General features: G+C 43.2%; 1 protein-coding gene across 1 annotated transcript in view; it reads right to left on the bottom strand.

Annotated features, from left to right (window-relative positions):
* Positions 1-6,156: 6,156 nt before the first annotated feature.
* MRPS6 (mitochondrial ribosomal protein S6) overlaps positions 6,157-16,526 on the bottom strand; it is a 50,257-nt gene continuing 39,887 nt past the window's right edge. The window contains exon 3 of the mRNA XM_077342638.1: positions 6,157-9,113. Coding sequence (XP_077198753.1) covers positions 8,933-9,113 — 181 coding nt within the window. The 3' untranslated portion in view covers positions 6,157-8,932. The remainder of the gene's footprint in view (positions 9,114-16,526) is intronic.

Raw genomic sequence — 16,526 nt, 5'->3', positions numbered from 1 at the left:
ATCCAAATTACAAGATCCCTATTGTGAAGCTTCAAATTATATTTTAAGTTAAATGCCCATATGAATAATGTTGCACATTAAAATGTCCTTACACACAGTTCTGTTTTGACTGCTGGAAATGATTTTGCTGTAATAAGGCTGCTTACCATCTTAACACAGAATAGAATCCCGCTAGAGATGTAGAAAGAAGACAAAGACAAGATGTGAGACACAGGCTGGGATGGCACGGTCAAAAGCAAGAATTTAATTAATGGATATTCTTTTTTTTTAAGATACAAAATATCCAAGCATCCACAGATTATGGTATCCTCAGTCCCTCCACCATTTTTGTGACACTGATAAAACCTCTATTAGCTTTATCAGCAGACTTGCATCTGCATTACATAAAAGAACTTTCCATTAAAAGCAGCAAAACTAGCATTTGTATGATGCATTAAGGATCACTTTTTGTTTTGCACCTTCGTACCTATTCATTTTCCCCTATAGAAATGTTTCTATATTTCAGCCAACTGCCAATCATTATATTTATTAATTACATATATTATTTGTGACTGATAAAACTGTTTAATGGTGCAGCACAGGGTAAATTAGAATTCCACTGGAAAATAATATGCAAAAAGCCAACTATGCTGTGCTGCAGTGTTAGAAAGGAATGATCAAAGCAACCCACTGAATAGCCATAAATGGATAAAAGCACAAATCAAAATAAAAAATCTATATATCTATATCTATATATTTACACATGTATGTACATACGTATGGACAGTTTTGCAGTTCTAAGTACACCTTTTTGCTTTTCCTGCCTTGTAATGTAGCTGGAATCTGGGAACAGACTGCCAGTCTCCTAGTTCTGCACCTTTGCTGATCAAATAGTCACTTCGGTGATAACCATATTTATGCTGACCTCTCTTCATGTCTCATCATACACTGAAATTAACCCATATTTCCTCATTATTTGTTGCTTTGGAGAATAAAAACAGACCCAAGGGGGTGAGAATACAATTTTAATCAATTTGCTAATTTGTTCTCTGAAAGAAGCTCCTGTGCTGTTTATGACTGGGTGTTGAAAACTGGCATCAGTTGGCATCCTCTGAATCTTGGGTGATATAAAACAAGGACTTAATGTTGGACTGTGAAAACAAGAATGTATTCACTGAAGAAAATAACTCTCCATGAACTAGTGAACAACCGTAGCCCCTGCCATAGGACTTGACTGGACCAGGCAACATCCTTCATTGGAAAACATTCCAAGAACATGACAGTGAAACTTACTTAAATTCCTCAGTCAAATTGTCTTATTGTTTGGTGGAAAGAAATAACTAGTAATCATAACAACAATGAAATAAACAGATGAGCTCTGTGTGGAGGGGAAGCAATCAGCTTTATGATTGTGAAAATCTTCTAAAAAGATGACTAGTTTGTGTCACTAATCCTCTCTTCTCACCTCACCCCACCCATTCCTTCTGGTTCTCTCAGAGGCCGGTGCAAATTTCCCCCTGCCTTAACAGACATGCCTGTGAATGCACACATACAGCTACCCAATTAGTGCATGGTAACTGCAAGGCACTGGAGCTCTGCACTACAACTAGGGCAGGAAGCAATTGATAGTTATTATTCCAGCCTTATGTAAACAGTTGCACAGGCATGAAGATACTAGCACAGGACTCAATGGAGCCTTGTTCCTTCCCTCTTCTTTCCATAGGCTTGCCAGACTTCAGGTGGGACCAGAGGATCTCCTGGAATTACAGCTCATTTTCAGACTACAATGATCTGTTCCTCAAATAAAAAGGATGCTTTGGAGGTTAGACTCTATGGCATTATATCTCCTCCTCAGGCTGTACCCCCAAAATTTCCACGTAATTCCCAACCCAAAGCTGTGAACAGAGAAGGATACAACAGAGGAGAGAAGAACAATATAAGTTGCTTTGGGTCTCCAGTGGGGATAAATTTAATTGTCAATTAAATTGTCAATAAATGAGTAAATAAATGCTCAGAGCACGTGCACATTTTAATATGATATGATTCTATAAAGGATAACTTTAAATGCTATCTGTGCTTTTCATCTAAAGAATTTTACTCTCCATGCTATTGTTTTTAATACTTTTACTAGGATGAACCATGACAGTTCTTAACACACACACACACATCAGTTTTCCTTTTTGGGGGAGGCACTGGGTGCAGTCATCCCCCCCACCTCCCAAAGGCCCGTTGAGGCATGCAGAGGCTTTGTCGGAGCTTTTTGGGGCGGGGGGGGGCAGTCCGAAGTTGAAGGGCCTGCACGCAACCCTGTCAGCTCACTCACTGTGGGACAGGTATCTGAGTAGCCAGGGACTTCGACGAAGTAGCAGAACTGTGGAGAGACAGTTAGGGGCGGGAGTTCTGTTTTGATTGGGCAGCCACTGGGTGGATGGCCAGAGGCATATAGGCTCCAATGAGCGACCTGATTGGTCCATATCCGTTAACACCAAGCTCCTCCCAGGAGCCCTTACCGCTTTTATTTCTGTAACTCATGGTTACAGATTATTTCAGTGGTCACCAGAAAGCTGTTAAAATGTAATCTATCAAATATTATTTTGTGTGAAATGTAAGATAATCAGAATGAAACTTGGAATATATGATAGATCCCATTAATCTCCTTGTGCATGTACGCCACAGAGATTCTTATTTCTGGCATACTCTCAAACAGACCTACCAGCAAGCTATGTTCAGGAAAACTGTGTTTCAGTAGACACTAGTCCCATTGGGAACAATCAAATGAATTCAAATAATCTGACCTGTTCTAAGCTACCTTCTCCAGTGGTCTTTGGCTCACAGGTTTGAGTGCCACCATTTTCCTAGAGCCTGTTGATGCGGGTGAAGAGCCTGTTGATGCGGGTGAAGGAGGAGAGTGCAAAAGTTGGCTTGAAACTCAACATCAAGAAAACAAAGATCATGGCATCCGGCCCTCTCAATTCCTGGCAAATAGATGGGGAAGAAATGGAGATAGTGACAGATTTTATTTTCCTGGGCTCCAAGATCACTGCAGATGGGGACTGCAGCAAAGAAATTAAAAGACGCTTGCTCCTGGGGAGGAAAGCTATGGCAAATCTAGACAGCATCCTAAAAAGCAGAGACATCACCCTGCCAACAAAAGTGCGTTTAGTCAAGGCTATGGTATTCCCAGTTGCAATGTATGGCTGCGAGAGTTGGACCATAAGGAAGGCCGAGCGTCAAAGAATTGAGGCTTTTGAACTCTGGTGCTGGAGAAGACTCTTGCGAGTCCCTTGGACTGCAAGGCGAACAAACCGGTCAGTCCTAGAGGAGATCAACCCTGACTGCTCTTTAGAAGGCCAGATCCTGAAGATGAAACTCAAATACTTTGGCCACCTCATGAGAAGGAAGGACTCCCTGGAGAAGAGCCTAATGCTGGGAGCGATTGAGGGCAAAAGAAGAAGGGGACGGCAGAGAATGAGGTGGCTGGATGGAGTCACTGAAGCAGTAGGTGCAAACTTAAATGGACTCCGAGGAATGGTAGAGGACAGGAAGGCCTGGAGGATCATTGTCCATGGGGTCGCGATGGGTCGGACACGACTTCGCACATAACAACAAACAACAATTTTCCTAGAACTGTCAATAAGACAAAGCATAGAACCCAAAATTAGATTGGAACTAATACTCATTTTCTACAAATGCAAGACAGCAATTTTAATGAACCCCACTCTTCAAACACCTAAATTACCCATACATTGAGATGCTAGGCTCAATCAGTTTTCTAAGCTCAAGAACTTGCACATATGCTGTATTTGTTGGGTCATGGCTAGTGTGACCCTTTTATCGAAGGCTGCAAATTTCAGAATTCTTGCCTCCATAGTCCCACTAAACCTGTTTTAAAAGTGTATCTCATATATTTTCATTTGTCTTATTTACTATAGATACAGAACTCTGTAAAGAAGCACTTCCTTGTGTTTACTTATCAGAAAGGAGGACCCATACAAGAATTCTGAAATTAGGTATTATATAAATTCTGGGTTTAGACTATTAAAAGTTTGCCTTTCTCCATAGTTTGTGGCTTAGTATTGGGCACTGTATTTTTCATACTCTGGGCTGAGCACTGGGGAAATGGAAGGTTGCCATGTTTTTTTTCTACAGGACATTAAAACTAGAGATCCCTTTGATGTCTTTCAGCTCCATGACATTCTGAATATTCTAGTGGATGCTTGCTTCCTTTACATATGAGGCCTTAAATTATTGATCAATGTTTTCTTTTGACATGTCGTAAGGATGCAATCCTACTCCTATTGAAGTCAATTGACCTTAAAAGAACAGTATTGCAGCTTCAGACAGCAATTTTCTTCTGATTAAATTTTCATTAGTGATCTTCATTATTCTATTACCTAATATTCTGGCATGAACACTGGAGAAGGCATTAACTCCTTCAAATATTGAATCACCTGCAACTACAGCAATAAAGGACACCATATCTGCAATTTCGGCTAAAAAAGAGTATCTACAGAAACTATTTATAAAAATTGTTTCTCCCCCTGCCCTTTTAGTGTAAACCACTATATTTAAATTGGGGATCAAGAAAACATGCACATTTTGCTCTTTGTTTTTAAAGACATTTAAGACTTTTTGCTTTTCCCTTAAAAATATGCTTTGCAAACCTCATACCCTCCCCCCATAAAGCAAAGTGTTAATAACTTAAAAGCCGTCATCAGTATTTTCAATAGCTGAATGATACATTTCTGCACAGGAGGCTCTTTCTAGTTCAAATACAACAAGCCAAACCTGCCGCCCCTGCTTTGCTGCTCATTCTTCTTGAGGCCCAAGCTCTTTGTAGAGATGTTTCAACATCTATAATTTCCCCCTTTTCCCCCTATTTTCTAACATCATTTCTGAGATGGTTGTAACCACAGCTATTTCCCACGGCATTTCAAGATTTGGCTACCATTAATCCGCATGATTATATTGCAGTGATTGATTTACTTTCAATGCCTTCTTTAATGATTCCCAAAACTGACTATCTTTTCATCATTGTAGCACATTGATAATTTTCATGCGCTTTCTAGTATGAACCCCACCGCCCCAATTTCTTTACTACACTGTTAAAACCATTTTAGATATCTTACACGTATAGATTAAGGTTTGGTTTCCTGGAACACTTTGTACTCTAGGAACACACTGGGGGACCCACCTCTGACCCATATGCCAACCACTGCAATGGTTACCGGTTCCTGGCTATTACCTTTAAGGCCAAGTGCAATTTGGGTCCAGTGTACCTGAAGGAATACTTCTCTGCCCATGACCCCAAGGAGCACTCAGCTTGGCCAACACCAGCTGGCTAACGATCCCAGGACCTCAAATAAGCACGTTTCACTTCAACCATGGCCAGGTCATTCTGTTTTGGCCTCCACCCGGTGGAATAAACTCCCAGAAGAGATCCAGGCTCTGTCGGAGCTACCACAGTTCTGCAGGGCCTGCAAAATGGATCTCTTCTGCCAGGCATTTGGTTGAGGGCAACGACAACACCTATTGGGCTCCCAGAACCCCCTCCCATCCAGATACACTCACTCTACAGGAGTGTGGCCGTAAGATTACTATTGCTGGGAATGTTTGTTACCTATGTTATGCTGTATTATGCAACTTATGTTCTCTGTAAACCGCCCAGAGCTGCAAAGAACAGTATATAAATCTAAATAAATAAGTTTAGTCATTCTCACTTTGCTCTCAACATCTCCAGCAATTTCTAAGTATGGCATTACTTTGCCATCCCAGTTCTTCCTCTCACTGACTTTCACCCATGCAAGGGTGGCCAAACTGTGGCTCTCCAGAGGCCCATGTACTATGATTACCATGAGCCCCTTCCAACTCGCTATGCTGACAGGGGCTCATGGGAATTGTAGTCCATGGACATCTAGAGAGCCACAGTTTGGCCACCCTTGGCTATGGTTTCCAAATAGGCTTTAGCTTTGCTGGCTCTTAAACATTGCATGAGAAAAGGGGGCAGAGGGTAGTTGGAAGGCCAACAAACACTATGTCCTGTCTGGCATTGCCACATCATCTTGTCCTTCCCTCAAAGTTCCGCCATGGAAAATCCCAGCAGCTCCTATACTTTTATAAAGTACTAGCCCTTTAAAGGCCAGAAATTTTAGTCATTAATAATACCCATGACACAAATAAAACCCAGTATTTTTTAATGTTTGTTGCCTTTGTTATTGTGAAGAGATTATGACTGAATAATTATTTTCCACATGCTTCTTGTGTCTTGTTTGTGCACTCAGGATGAAGAACATATCACTAGCTTAATACAGCTGCTGTTTGCTCAGCTTGATTTTCAAAAACCCACAATTATCCAGGACTTTGTGAGTCTTTTGGCAGAAAGTAATGTAGACTCCACGCAGAGCTCCAGTTACAACAGAGTTTAAAAGTTGCTACATGCTAGAAGCTTAAAATAGTTAATAACCAACTTGGGGAGCAGGCTCAGTTAATTTATATTTGCAATCCGAAAAAGAAAGTGTGGACTGGGCATTGAAAAGGGGAAGAATGAATAGGTATTAGTGTAAACTGTTTACATACACATTTCTGATTTAAGCGAAAGGAATATTTAGACATAAGCACATGGGCATAGTAGAACATTTTGTGGTAGTGCATGGGTTGAGCGGTCAAGATAGTATTTTGAAATTTGTGGCTCTCTCTTGCCTCTTGTCCATGAAAGAGACATCTTTGACATCAATAACTTTTGTTTCAATCAATTTTGTTTCAATCAATTAAATCAATAAAATACAGTCACTTTAATTTTTCCTAGACCAGGACATATAAAAGTAGGAAAGTAACCCTGCAGAGTAAGGATAAGAACATAAGAAGAAGCCTGCTGGATCAGAACAGTCGACCATCTACTCTAGCATCCTGTCTCACAGTAGCCAACCAGCTACTACGGAGGGCCAATAACAAGGCACTGAGGCTGAAGGCTTCCTCTCATGTTGTTTCCTATTCAGAGGTTTACTAGCTCTCAATGTGGAATTTGCCTTTAGTCATCAAGGCTATCAGCTCTGAAAGACCTACCCATCATTGATCTGTCTAAACCTGTTAAAGCTGCCTAACACCTGTGGCCATCATTTCATTTTCTGACAGCCATTTTTTATTTGAAAACCTCCTTGGCCCCGGGCCGCGGCTCCTTCTTCCCTCCCCCCCCCGAAGCGAGAAGCTCACCAGGCCGCGAGCAAATCGGCCGCCAAAGCGGAGGGGCCGGGAGGGGGAGCCGCGGCCGCCGGCATGGCGGCGGCGCAAACGCGCATGCGTGGACTGCCGCGTACGCGTGTTTGCGCAGCAGTCCGCGCACGCGCATTTGCGCTGGGGCTGCCGTGCGTGCGCGGGCCCCCGGCCGCCCTCTCCCCCCACTCTGGAGCAGCGGTCTGCGGTAGCCAAAAGGTTGCGGACCACTGATGTACACCAAGTTGTGCAATGCAAGTAGACTATGGAAATGGGGATGGGAACTCTTGCAGCCACATGCCCACAGACCACCAGCAACTACTACCACCACCATCTGCAGTTACCTAAGGTCATCACTCAGCTCACCCCCAGCCATGCTAAGTGCATGCCAGCTGGGCAATGAGGAGTGCCAGGGGCAACCACCTCCCATGCCTCTTTTAGTAGCACGAGGGGCTTGGGGGGGTGCCACCTCCCACACCACTTTTCTCGGGGTGTGCGTCTGCCACCAAGGGGCTGCAGCAGCCATGATCCCCACTGCTGCCTCTCCTGCCGCTCCCTTCCAGTGGACCAGGGGCTGCAGAAACCACAACCCCTGCCTTCCCCTCTCCCTCTTGTCATCCTACCCACCGCTGTTACTCCTCTCCACCTCAGCCACAAAAGCTTGAGCCAGTTGGGTGACGAGGAGGCAAGAGGAGCACAAACGGTGAAGAGAAAGGAGAAAGGCAGGAACCTGCAACAGAGCATGAAGGGAGGGCAGCTAATTAAGTGAGTGGCACTGAAGCACCCTGGTGGAGCACAACAGTAATTGCTGAAAAAGGATATGAATTCAATGCAAAGAAACTGCACCGTTATTTTCCCAATGTTATAGATAAGCCAAAAATGAAATCAAAAGGCCAAAATAATGAGTCTCTCATCCACTCTTATTAGGTATATTAGATATATTAGTCATTCAACTTCTTGGCAATCAGAATGGGCTCCCAGGTACATTTCTCCCGTTTTCTGATTCTTCCTCAATGATTGCCACTCCAAAATCTATGTTCCATTTAACAGTTATAAATCAAATAAGGGGTATCTCTTGGCTGTAAGCTCTGTGATCTTGAGACAATTTTACTCCTATGTGCCCTGGAAAATCAAATAAAATATATAGCAAGAGAATAAAAACTGCCAAGCCTTTAGTCAGTCTATACACCAAAGATACCTGGAAGGGAGAGAGGGAGGGAATGCATTTGTTATAATTTCTTGATCATTCTGTATCTTTATACTCAACATTGTGGTGATTGTAACTTATTTGTTTTCTAAAGCAAATTTTCATATGTCACTATATACTACAGAAGTTTTACTGCTATGAGATCAAAGATGGAAAGGTCCTGAAATTGGGATTCTTACAGCCTACTCCTGCACAGGTTTACTTAGAATCAAGGCCCGTTTTATTCAATGGGACTTAGAAATCCTAAATAGAGTTGCAACTTTTTAAGTTAGTTGAAATCAATAATCTTAGAAAAGTACAACTCTGTTTAGGATTGCACTTTTAATCTTCCGAACAGCAGGTTAAACGCAAAACTCCTTTCAATCAAGTTTCACAACTAGCTATCAGATAAGAACAGATTGTTCAATTCACAATAGCCAATATCTCAGTTATGCTGGAATAGTATATCAATATGTACTGACACAGTATTATTGCATATGCTATATGCGATTACAACAAGACTCAGGTGGCAAAACAGTTTCCATGATATTCAGCTCTTTATTTCTTCTTCATATTCATTTTCTCTTCATAGTCATCTGGGATTATACCCGCACATTCTTCAGCCTTTTTCGCATCATGTTTCAAAACAGCAGACTTGATTACATCAATGTCACGTTCTAAATGCTCCAACACATCCGAAATAGTTGCTGTTGAGGAATTAAAATCTATCAAAAAATACCTGCAATGAAAGACCAAAAAAAGTCTAGATCAGCAATCATAAAAGCTTTTCCATACTATACAAGTTTATACTAACATTGTTTGAATTTGCTGAAATCAGAGTTCTAATAAGAGGGGAAAAAACATTTTATAGGTTTTGACTAAAAACACACCAACCCAACAATATACATGATCATATTTCTTATTATTCTAGTTCTATTTACTACCATTGCAATGTGTTCGTTACTAGGCCTTTATGTCTAACCCACTTTCAAAACAGTACACTAAGTCCCCATAATAAAGATTATTTACCTGTAGTTTACAATAGAATTGCCATCTGTACAGTGACTAAACAAATGCTCTATATGGTACAGAGCATCTCTGGGCACTTTAAAGTACTTGAACTAAGGAACTAGTTTTGCACACAAACACACACACACATATACTTGAAGGATGACTTCTGTTCAAATGTACAGAAGAGTACCTTTTACATTCTAATAAAATCAAGGGAAATATACGCAGCTAAGCAACTGGTCTTTCTTTCCCATTGTCTCTGTCCAGATATACGTATAAGAGATTTGTGAAGAGTTCTCCCTGGAAATGCCACTATTTGCTCTTGAATGCATGTCCAGTGATTCATGAATAGATCCTGAGGTTGGAATGGCATCCATCCTTCCCAGGTGTTGATACTAAGCAAATATTTCTGCATGTACTCACAGACTGAGGTGACGGGTTAGTCAACTACTGAGCTACTAAGAGCCATATATATCTCCAAGACTCTTATTTTTGAAGTAATATGTGACATGACTGTATATTAAATGTTAGGCAATGCTCTTTTTACATAGGACATAGACAATGACTGTGCCTATCTGTGGAAGGATGTTTTCCCCCACCATAAGTCCAGAACTTTTAAAATTAGTAAGCACAGAAATCACAGTAGAAGACAGGCAGCCCCAATTTGAACTGATTGGCTTTAGTTCAGCAACTACAGAGCCAGCTTGGTGTAGTGGTTAGGAGCGCAGACTTCTAATTTGGAGAGCTGGGTTTGATTCCCCACTCATCCCCCACGTGCAGCCAACTGGGTGACCTTGGGTTCGCCACAGCACTGATAAAGCTGTTCTGACTGAGCAGTAATATCTCAGCCTCAGCTACCTCACAGGGTGACTGTTGTGGGGAGAGGAAAGGGAAAGCTCCTTTGAGTAGAAAAAAGCAGCATATAAGAACCAACTTTCTCCTTCAGCAACCTAGGCAAAATTGCAGTTTTTATACACTCCTTTAACTGTCCCAAATTCTTAGTATCAGGGAAGTATCTTCATACTACGCTCCCTATTTTGACAAATAAAAGACTGGGCCCTATTATTCTTTTCCTTTAACAGCAGACTCTTGCTCAAGAACAGTGTGTTTCATCTTCCAGAGGAAAGCTCCTTGTGTTGGAAGAAGGCTCCACCTTTAGTAGAAGAGAAGGAATTTCTCCCACATGAATGAAATGAGATGGCAGACCAGCCATGCACATACCACATACCACATACGGAGGTTCATGAACTAACTACATTTTTTTAGTAATGTGAACAATCCTGAAATCCTCATGCTCATCATGCTCTTCCTCCTTCTTGAAGGAAGAGGTGGATAGAGAAGACTTTACAGATCCCTTGTGACTGGCATGGTAAATAATTGGAGCTGGCTTTTGACCCAAAAACTAGGTTCCAAAGGAGGAGTCAATTGGGCAAGTCTACAGAATTTCAGTTTAATTCACATTACAACATCTGAAAACAACATCTGAAAACAATGACAGCCATAGATTACAGTAATCTAGCTAGCAAATATAAGAATTCCCCATGTGAATTATGAAAAAAAAAAATTCCTATTGCTAATCTAGGGATTAACTCTTAGTGGGGAAAAGATACACGTTCCATTTTTTCCCCATGGGGTGCTTACAGCATTTGATTTTAAGTAGGTCTTGCAGCAAACTAAGGTTCAGAGAATTTTAAGAGGAAAATTAAAACAACAAAATCTAAAAGGGATCTACTCCCGTGCTACTGGTAGTGTCACTTTAACAGGTCCACCTCAAAAACAAGTCTGTTCCACACTATGACTAGCAGTGGAAATTCCACTGTTGTGCTGCTGATAAATAAAAGCAATATGGGAGGATGGGAGGGATGAGCTAGAATTTTTACCTAAAGATATAAAAGCACAACACTTGGCATAATACCGTTTATTAGTTGTAACCAACATCACAAGTATGAGGCCACAGGTCTGATCTGCATTTATGAACAAAAGGATCTGCTTCAGAAAAATCCTCCTTTTCCAATAATAATTATAACCTGGATAAGCTAAAAATGAAGCAAAAAAAGATATGAACACACATGAAGCTGTCTTATTAGACCATCAGTCTATCAATGTCAACATTGATAGGCTAGCAGCAGCTCTCCTGGATCTCAGGCAGAGGTCTTTCATATCAGCTACTGTCTGTTCCTTTTAACTGGAGTTGCTAGAGATTTCAAGCAGGGACCCTGTGCATGCAATGCAGAGCATCTTCCACTGAGCCAGTCCTATCCTGATAGCAGCTGCTGTTTAGGAGAGAGCCAGTTTGGTGTAGTGGTTAGGAGTGCGGACTTCTAATCTGGCATGCCTGGTTCGATTCTGCGCTCCCCCACATGCAGCCAGCTGGGTGACCTTGGGCTCGCCACGGCACTGATAAAACTGTTCTGACCAAGCAGTGACAGGGTTCTCTCAGCCTCACCCACCCCACAGGGTGTCTGTTGTGGGGAGAGGAATGGGAAGGCGACTGTAAGCCGCTTTGAGCCTCCTACGGGTAGGGAAAAGCGGCATATAAGAACCAACTCTTCTTCTTCTTCTAGGAGGTGAGCTAATATCCTGTTCATCAACAGAAAATGTTATCTGGACAACTATGGATGTATTTCTGTGGAAACCAAGCAGCACTATAATGCACACAGCAGTTTAAGGTTTGCCTTCATTTAAAGCAACAAACTGAATGGGCACACATCCTCTATTTGCTAACAGAGCTGCTGTAAAAACAGCTCCCAGGGCTCAAGAAGTCAGCAGCATCTACCAAGGCAGGAAAATTCCACTGATTCATTGCAGGGACTGGTTATTTTGGTAATTATGCTGCACTGTAAATGTTAAAATGTAGGACAACAGTATCTTTTTTCTACTATATAGTAAGCCTAATATCTTTAATATTCACTTATGATCAGAGGAATGATGAGGAATGGGATATCTAATGTTACCTAGCCCTTGTTAAAAAAATCTTGATTCTAAATATACTAAGCTGTTGGATTCCCAAAGGGTGTTTTTAAAATCAACACCAGAGTAGCACCTGCATCAAAGCTGGCTTTAGAATCCTAGTGGGAAACAATTTTCAAATGAGCTTGTATGACTAGGTGCCTAAAGGAAAACTACTGAAGAGCGTCCCCACAACATTTCCATATTTTGTAAAGAACAAATTGTTTTTCAAGTTCCACTGTAGTTTTTAGAATCCTTCACAGAAGCCTTGTTAAATCAAAATAATTTAGATCAAAATAATGTAACCTACAGAATCAATTGTCTACTGTCAGGCAAGAGCCAGAGTCCCAAAGGTACTTGGCACTTCTGGTAAACATGAGGATGGAGGAAATAACATGAGCCATTTTAACATCTAGGATAGTGTTACCTTTCACTTACAGATCAGTCTTGTAGCTCCCTGTTCCGCTTGGACTTTCCTGTCATTTTAATATGGCGATGCTGCAGGGAACAGGTTCCCCACGGCGGTGCCATTTTCAAAAGACAGAAAAATACATGGGGGGGGGGGGGAGGGAAGCCTTCTTTCCCCAAGAGCTCAGGTGCAGACTGGCGGCGGGGGAAGCTCCTAATTATAAAGCCAACGCTCCTATAGGGCAAACAGTGGGTCATCTTTGCTGGCAGAGCTGGAGAGGGGGACTGAGTCAGAGCCGGAGAGTTCGCCCAGCTTCCTCTTGGCGCCCAAGCTCCAGTTGCTCTCTGTAGGCATCCTTCCAGCAGTTTGAGCAAGGGGAACACTTTGGCTAATGAAAGCCAGCTGAAGCCATCAAACTGGTCTCCACAAGACAGTCAAGGGGTCTCCAGTTCCTTTTGTGCATCAAGCACTGGGGGAAGGTCATGGCAGAGTGACGATTTTATCCACAAAGTAGGTCGCCAAAGCCTAACAACCCAACTCTAGTCGACTAATATTTTGACAACCTTCTCCTTCGAGAGCGGTAAGAGACCAAACTACCCTAAGCAATTGTGCGGGGCATGAGCTCGCAGATGCGATGAAGGCAGCATAAATTTCATTCCACCATCTTCACTGACATCTCACATGCCCTCATAAGCATGCAATAAGATGTTTCTACAGCCTCTAAGACTCCACAGGAACTCTCTCCACACTCGCTCTAGCTGTCTCACTTCTCTCTTCCTCTCCCTCAGCTCCTCTGAGAACTAGTGAGCCAGTTTCAGGTGAGAGCAAAGGGCGTCAGGGAGCGATTTTGACAATGGCGGCAGATAGATGGTGTTCCCAGTCCTCCACCAAATCCATCAATAGGTAGCCAAGAGTTGCTGAGTCCAGCAGTGCATTCAGGAATCCATCCGGATCCATTTGTCTTCGCAAGTGGGCAAATATATGCCCACAAATGGTGAGGAGGTGGTAACAGGTGCCAGGCCTTCAGGGCATGGTAGTCTGACATGAGACAGCGTTAGCCAACATCAGATCCACCTCTAACCCAGCACCAAAGATCAGATTGAGGGTGTGGCCAGACTGATAGGATGGACTAGCACCAAACTGTGAGAACTCCAGTGCCACCATGGTCGACACAAGGTCTGGGCAAAGTCCTGGGGATGACAACTCAGAATGGACATTGAAGTCCCCCCAAATAAAAAGTTTGGGGAACTGCAATGCCCAGGCAAAGCAAGATCGTTTAAGGTGACTGTTTCGCCATCTCTCAGCCAGGTCTCAGTCACACATGCCAGGTCAATCCCATGCTCTACAACAGTGGTCCCCAACCTTTTTATCACCGGGGACCACTCAACGCCGGGGACCACTCAACGCCTTTTACTGAGGCCCGGTGGGGGGGGGATTACTCCTCTACTCTCAACCACTGCCCTAGCGCTCTCTGATTGCTATGATAATGTTTAAACATCCCTTCAAAATAAGATACAGACACGCCACAACAATGAAGTGTTTTGTAAAGGGCTGGGGGGATGAAGTAAAGGGCCGGGGGAGGGGGAGAAGGCGTCCTTCGGGGCCCACCTCCAATTAGTCGAAGGACCACATGTGGTCTGCGGCCCACAGGTTGGGGATCACTACTCTACAAAATAATCCCGTAGAGATCATTAATCAACCTGGCGTTGCACAACATCAGTGTTGGTGCCACCCCTGCCTCTTCTCCATTGTTCCTTGGGATGGGACAGAGATTACAAGGGTTATGAACATATCTATATCTCCTAGTTCTTCAATTGTCCAATCTCCTCCCACTGTAATAACTTCCATGGAAAAAAGGTCAAAATAAGGAAAATGTGCTCAAGCCTCTATACTAGAATGCAATATAAAATAGAATACTACTATTTATTAAAATTAAAAACCCAAGGCTTAAAGTATAGCCTCATTAGAATCCATGTGTACATTCATACATTTGGCATGGTCACCTTTATTAATGGTCAGGCATAAATAGAACAGCATACATAAAATACAGGAAAAGAAATATTAAATATACAGTAGGCTCCTTTACATACAATGATATAAACTGTTTAATATTTAGGATACTAAGGACCTTAATTGATTCTATGGACCAGAAAGTCAGATAAAATTATTTGAGGCCTCTTATGATTCTTAGGCAGGCCCTGTTTCCATATAAGCACTTCCAGTGTCCAGTGAGTGTCCTGTAAGAGCCAACCTTTCCCCAAAGTATGCTGAGGACATAACTCCCTTGGCCCATAATGGCTGGGATCCCTGGTCCACCAACATCCCCTCCTCCATGTCAACTCCTCCCTGGAGCCATCTCAGTTCCTCCCCTCCCCCCCGCCCCGCCAGATTATTAACCTATCTAACTATCCCTTTAAAATCCCAACTCTGTCACTAATTCTAACCCCACCACTCCCTAACTACTCCTAAAATAGAATAAAATAACAACTAATCGACCATGGAATCCCACCAGATCCCCTTAGTATCTATGCCCCTCAGGCAGTAACACCATGGCTGCCCTACAACCAACCAGGAGTACAACCATAGGGCTACATACTACTATGGAACCCCCAACTGTCCAGAGAGCCACTATCATCCATAGAGGAGAAACAGGCCCTTGCGTGTCAGATGGTATAATGGGCCAACTGAGTGGCAGACTGGGGGACCATCCATTCTGGGAAGTCTGATGAATCTTGTACCAGCTCCTATTCACATGGCATCTCTCCCATTCTCTGCCCAACCCAGTTGGCCAACATCTCTGGGTGACCAGGAGGGGCCTGCCATTGCTTGGCTCTGTTGCCTTCCTAAGCAATCTCTCCACAGACACCCTCACCATTCATGACCATCTCACTGTCTGCAGCCGTCTTCACCCCACAGCTCCTTGGAGCTCTCCCATTGGCCTCACTTCCTCTGTTGCCACCTCCTAATTGCCTGGGAAACCAACAAGACCCCAACTCACTGAGCCTTGCTCACAAGACAGTGGAAACTCACAAGGAGAAGCAAATGTCCAAAAAGAGTAAACTTGCAAGGTTTCCCAGGGCAAGCAAACTGATATTTATAGCGATGCTTCTTTCACTGCCTCCTTTCCTCCTGGGCACTCCCCAATTCCCTGGCTATCCACAGCTGGCTGGAGAAAGCACTGGAAAGCACTGTCCAAAAGTGAGCCCTTTAGGCTGCAAGCTCACCAAGGGTGTTGCCCCCTCCAAATCAGGTCACTCCTGTCAGCAGAAGATGCCGCTCCAGTCCTACTGCCAATCGAAAAAGGTGGTAGTACACTCTTGACACCAACTGAAGCTGGTTACTCATTTGGGGGGTAAGTCCTGGGGGGGCAGTCCTGGGGGGGGGCAGTTGAGAGGCACAGCTTCCGTGTCCCGCAGGGGCCTGGATACAGGTGAAATAGTGGCTGGCTGCAACCTGTCCCATGAGGGCTCCATGTTCTAGTCCAAAACTCCCAAGTGGCCTCGCTTTCTTTTCCATGTCCAACGGACTGTGTGACAGAAGTTAGGACAAATTTCTTCTTAACTGCCCTGGTACAGCCATCCACTTACTGTAGTCTTTACTCGTCCAATGTTTGTAGGACTGGCATAATCATAACATTTCTCTCGGCATTCAACTCACACCCCAGAGCCAGCTTGCTTGCCATAGTAATAACAGTAGCAGTAAATATGAAGATTTCATGTATCTTTAGACATAGTACAAACTGTCACAGATTGGTTGCCAGCAATACGCACAGCACTATAACCA

This window comes from Paroedura picta, chromosome 6 (assembly GCF_049243985.1).
Source record: "Paroedura picta isolate Pp20150507F chromosome 6, Ppicta_v3.0, whole genome shotgun sequence".
Classification (NCBI taxonomy): domain Eukaryota; kingdom Metazoa; phylum Chordata; class Lepidosauria; order Squamata; family Gekkonidae; genus Paroedura; species Paroedura picta.
This window is presented reverse-complemented; position numbering and strand designations above follow the sequence as displayed.